The sequence below is a fragment of the Phytophthora sojae genome (genome assembly GCF_000149755.1).
Source record: "Phytophthora sojae unplaced genomic scaffold PHYSOscaffold_29, whole genome shotgun sequence".
In the NCBI taxonomy this organism is placed as follows: domain Eukaryota; phylum Oomycota; class Peronosporomycetes; order Peronosporales; family Peronosporaceae; genus Phytophthora; species Phytophthora sojae.
In genome coordinates, this window is record NW_009258143.1 from 97,910 (window position 1) to 103,085 (window position 5,176).

Here is a 5,176-nt window from a genome sequence, read left to right on the forward strand (position 1 = left end):
AGGATCCCCCTAATAGTGAAGACGTCAATTTTTGGTGGACACGAATTAGTCTGGCCCAGACTAATTTTGAAGCCAGACTAATTTTGAGCCCAGACTAATTAATGTAGGCACTGTAGTTGAACTGCAAGGTGCCCTTGCATCATGCGCAATGTCCATTGGCGTTCGCCGACCAGATGGAGAGTTGAGACCGCGGTCACTTCCGAATTCGCATCCTTGGACCACTGGAATCTTTCCTATCCACCGTCGATGCTAGCGTTTCTTCCGACGTTAGCAGCGTCCGATTCGCGGCAGAATGTAGTCACCTCTGCGCTTATTGCGCTACTACTGGGGGCGTCCACGTATGCGACGCTGAGCCACATCGAACGATCGAGAGCGAAACATCAGCCCCACAAGGAAGGGCTCTCGGTGCCGAGACCGAGCACCACGCTGCCGATTATGGGCAACACACTGGACTTCGTCAAGAACAACGACGTGTTTCACGACTGTGTGTCGAGTCTGGTACAGGAATTCAATGGGGAGCCATTCCTGCTGAGCGCTCCAGGACGTCCCGATATCCTCGTGGTCTGGACGCCCGAAGCGTTCGAGGGTGTGGCCAAGCGGCAGTTTGACACATTCGTCAAGGGCGAGTAACTCCACGAAATGTTCTACGATCTCCTGGACAACGCGCTCACCAACAATGACGGCGAAGTATGGCAGTTCCAACGCAAGATATTCGCGAAGTTGTTCAGTGTGCGAGCGTTGCGTGAGTCCATAACCTCGACGATCCAGAAGCACGACCGCACCTTGCACACGCTGTTTGAGAACGCTGCTGTATCTGGTGAGAGCTTCGACCTTTTCCGCCTTCTGAGCCGATTCGCGATGGAATCATTTGCCGAGATCGGGTTTGGCATCCAGATGGGCTCCCTTGCCATCGGGGAGGACCATCCCTTTGAGAAGGCCTTCGATATCACCGAAGAAGCGACGGCGAAGCGATTCTCGGAAGTTGAACGCAACATATGCTCGAGAGGATCCCGCGGCTGGCACTCGAGACGGGATACTTCCCGACCATGGACGAAGTGCAATCGCTCACGTACATCGAAGCCGCGATCAAGGAGACGCTGCGACTATATCCTCCTGCATCAACCGCAGCGCGGACACCTTCCTCTCCGACGGTACGTTCGTCCCGGAGGGCACCACGATTGGTCTGCCTTCGTACGCTATGGGACGCATGGTCAGCAACTGCAACGAGTACAAGCCCGAGCGCTTCCTGGACCCGGGCACCGGCAAGTTGCTGTCCGTGTCGGCGTTCAAGTTCCCCGCGTTCTTCGCCGGTCCGCGCATTTGTGTCGGCATGAACCTGGCCATGCTCGAGATGAAGATCGTGCTTACAGGCCGCGTCACCGTTCAGCCTGGCCAGGAGGTCACGTACGTTCGATCTCTCGCGCTGCTGATGAACCCTTTCATGGTGAAGATTGAGAAGGTCTCGCCGTCCGTTGTCCCAATTGCCTAGGCGTGAGACCTGAGTAATTATTCGTAGCACACCAATGTCCATAATATGGACATATTATGTCGATCCTAGTTAACCATTAACACGACCGTCTTCTCTCGTAAGATAGCTGGGTCAAACACGACCTTGACCTCCTCCTCGACCCTCTCCCTGGTGTACTCGACGGCTTCCAGCGCCGCAACGTTGACGTTGAGTTGCTCCAGCACAGCTCGTCCCTGCTTGCTCTCCCCTCCACAGGGGCCGAGGGCTTGTGTAGCAGCACCTTGACGCTCTCGGGCGTGGCCAACTGGTCCAGGCACTGCTTGGTCTCGCTCTGGTCCTGCGCGTACAGTCTGTGGAGCACTGTATTGGCCGCGCGCTCCGCTCCGCGCACAAACCCGGGCAGATCCACGCGCGTGTGGGTCGGAAACTGGGACAGCACGTACATGGAGCTGCGCACCTCGTCAGACGCCCCCGACACGAACACGCGCGGGTTGGCGCGACTGTAGCGCACGAAGTCCGTCATCCCGTTCAGCACGCGGCTAGCTATGGCCAGGCCCCGCATGGACAGGTACTCGTCATCGATGCCCAGCCAGTCCTCAGGTCTGCTGGAGAAGCTGCGGCGAGCTGGGGACGGCCGAGCGCTGCGGCAGCGACGCACGACGCGTGAAGAGGTACGTAGCATTGGCATTGCGACTTGGATGCTGGGCGACAATGTGTCCACATCGTAGACACTATTTTAACCGATCAGAGAAGTTAAGTGAACTCATTCATTCGGCCAATCCGCGTGGAGAACCGAATCCACTTCAACTTGGTAGCCGACCTTTGCCAACAAAACGGGAAGACACCGATGGAATCGCGCCTCTTGTTATTATGTCTGTCTTCCTGCAGAAGCTCTCAACCTCCCGAGTCTACGCGACGCGGTGGAGTTTCGTGGCGTCTCCGTGTAAGCGCGGCGCCCCCTGAACGACCGCCGGCACAAACGTATCCACCTCCTGTATCGCACGGCGCGCGCGCGGTTGCCATCTCTACTATAATAGTGCTATACTATAATAGTGATGTCCTTGAGGAATCTATCAAGGCACTTGGCATTTATAAGTCTCAGGACGCGGTTGGACCAACTTGGAGAGGTCCAGCAGTCGCAGTAGAGGAGAAAATCATCAAACACGCATCGTACGATATACTGCAATGCGCTGCGTAAAGGATGCTGCAATGTTCCTTGACAAGCACCTTGCTTCAAGCAGGCGGACAGGTGGCTGTGCCAACAACAGCACTTGCACTGCACTGCACCGACCATACATTGAGATCGAGCTGCGACCCCATAGCATGGCGACGGCGGAGCCTGCGCCGGATCTATTGCCTTGAGCAGTACTTAGTACGCGATGTACCGGCATCAGTCCTCCTCATTCGACGCTCCGCTCGTCGTGAGCACTGCCGGCTTCTCTTCAAACGGCGTGGCTGTCACGATGCCCCACTCCAGATCTTCCGGGTTTGTGACATCGGCCTCGAACGTCCACGTGAACCTCGTGTTGATCGCACGCCGGTCCTCAATGCCATCTCCACCCTCAGGCGAGATCAGCAGGTGCTCTCTGACGTCGTACTGCACGCGCAGCGTGAGTAACTCGGAGACTCGCTCCTGCTATAATTGTGGTGAAGCCGGGCATCTAGCCAGAGATTGGCCAGGTAACGAGAACAGCGGTGACAAGACATCGACTCGAGTAACGCTGGCCGTCGGGACCGGCACGAACGCGGACTCGTGCACGTGGATCTTGGACAGCGGGTCCAGCGTGCACTTGGTGAAGAACGAGAAGTTGCTGCGGAACGCCGTCGACTGCGACGAGCAGTACCGAGCGGCTATCGGTGATCCTATACACGTGGTCAAGAAGGGCGCGGTGGTGCTGCGGACGATCGTGGACAGCAATGGGGTCATCGTGGACTTGTCCGACGTCTACTACGGCGAGGACCTGCTGGACAACATCATCAGCTACGGCATCCTGGAGGAGAAGGGTGTGTGCCACGGTGGCAAGAGCTAGATGGTCCAGGGGAACACTGGCATGCGGATCTTCGAGGTCTACAGGTGCAACAAGGTGCTGATGATCGACGCCATGGGCGAGATGACCACGGAGACGCGCGTCAACGCGGTAACGGAGGCAGTCAAGGCAGCGAGCGAATCGCTCGAGGATACCGTGACGGAGTCGACGCTGCTCGAACTGCACAAGAGGCTGGGCCACATTGCGTACGATACTGTCGAGCGCATGGCCGACACGCCTGGATCTGGTATCCGGCTGACAACCAGAGAGTGCCCCAACTGTTTGACCTGTGCACAAGGCAAGCAGAGCAAGAACAATCCGTCCAAGAAGGACACGGGCGCGACCGCACCGATCGACAAGATTAGTGGCGTTATCGGCAGTGACATTAAGGGCCCCATGACCCCGAGGGACAGGCGCGGCAACAAGTACCTGATCAACTTCATCGACTACTCGACGAACTACGTGCGCGTCTTCCTCGCGAAGAATAAGGCGGATGCTACAAAGGAGTTTGAACACTTCTTAGTGTACTTTGAAAAGCGATTCAACTGCCGGATTCATGTGCTACGTACCGACGGAGGCAAGGAGTATGTGAACGTGGACCCGTTCTGCAAGGAGACAGGCGTCAGACGACAGATTAGTGACCGCGAGAATCAAGCATCGAATGGCAAAGCAGAACGAATGCACCGCACCGTGCTGAACGTAGCGCGCTGCATGCTGTTTGCGAGTGGTTTGCCGTTGTACTTCTGGGGGGACGCGGTGAACAGGAGCTCGTGCAGCGCGAACCCCAAGCGCATGTCTCCGCTCAAGATGCTGACGGGCAAGGTGCCGAACTTGTCCGACATCGTCACGTTCGGGAGCCCGTGTACAGCCTACAGAGATCCTGGCAAGAAAGCGTGGAAGACGAGAGCACAGGTTGGTATGATCGTGGGCAAAAATGGTGAGACGCAGGGCTTCAAAGTGTACCTACCGAAGGACAGGATCGTGATCACCACCCAGCACATGAAGAACGTGGAGACGCTGGACAGCAAGCAGAACGCGCAGCTGCAGGCGCAGCTTGAGCGCGAGGACCCCGAGCTGAAGAGAGCTGTTGAAGAACGCGAGCAGGCCGCGGAACGGAAGGAGCCCGTCGCGGACTCGTCGCAGATCAGTGAGACGCCGAAGGTGCCCGAGAGCGGCGACCCGGCGGTGAAGTCGAAGAAGAGCAGCAAGAAGAAGAGAACCGTTGCAGCAGAAGACGCTGCAAGAGTGGAAGGAGCAGGCGCTGATGAAGAACAGCTACCAGCAGAAGAGGTGCAGCCTACGCGCATGCGCACGCGCTACATGGGCAAGAAGCACGTGTCCGTTGGTAGCGTGAGCGCGGTCATGCTCAAGGACCCGAAGAACTTCCGCGAGGCGATGAGGGACCCGCGCTCAGAGCAGTAGAAGCAAGCCATCAGAGAGGAGATCGAGGCGCTGGAGCAGAACGGCACGTGGAAGGTGGTGAAGAAGCCGGAGAACGCAAAGCTGCTGCACACCAATTGGTGTTCAAGCTGAAGACGCACGCGGATGGTACCATCGAGCGGTACAAAGCTCGATTGGTGGCGCATGGCGACGAGCAGGAGTACGGGGTTGACTATACGTACACCTTCTGTGCCGTGCTCGACATGGAGTCGGGCAAGATCATCTTGGTGGTGTCGCGCAT

The 5,176-nt window shown here is 57.4% G+C and overlaps 4 protein-coding genes across 4 annotated transcripts; 1 reads left to right on the top strand and 3 right to left on the bottom strand.

The window, feature by feature from the left end:
* Window positions 1–246: 246 nt before the first annotated feature.
* Window positions 247–1,489, top strand: PHYSODRAFT_343169 (hypothetical protein; the record flags this gene model as incomplete). The annotated part of the gene is made up of 4 exons (XM_009541705.1): window positions 247–626; window positions 729–981; window positions 1,029–1,151; window positions 1,229–1,489. The coding sequence occupies 4 exons, from the start codon at window positions 247–249 to the stop codon at window positions 1,487–1,489; spliced, it is 1,017 nt and encodes a 338-aa protein (XP_009540000.1).
* A 65-nt stretch (window positions 1,490–1,554) lies between these two features.
* Window positions 1,555–2,156, bottom strand: PHYSODRAFT_343170 (hypothetical protein; the record flags this gene model as incomplete). The annotated part of the gene is made up of 2 exons (XM_009541706.1): window positions 1,555–1,710; window positions 1,749–2,156. 2 exons carry the CDS (start codon window positions 2,154–2,156, stop codon window positions 1,555–1,557), a joined length of 564 nt encoding a protein of 187 aa, XP_009540001.1.
* Window positions 2,157–2,858: 702 nt separating this feature from the next.
* On the bottom strand, window positions 2,859–3,092 carry PHYSODRAFT_536162 (hypothetical protein; the record flags this gene model as incomplete). The annotated part of the gene is made up of 1 exon (XM_009541707.1): window positions 2,859–3,092. A coding segment is annotated over one exon (234 nt), but the record flags the coding sequence as incomplete, so codon positions are not given.
* Window positions 3,093–3,704: 612 nt separating this feature from the next.
* Window positions 3,705–3,905, bottom strand: PHYSODRAFT_418945 (hypothetical protein; the record flags this gene model as incomplete). The annotated part of the gene is made up of 1 exon (XM_009541708.1): window positions 3,705–3,905. A coding segment is annotated over one exon (201 nt), but the record flags the coding sequence as incomplete, so codon positions are not given.
* Window positions 3,906–5,176: the final 1,271 nt, after the last annotated feature.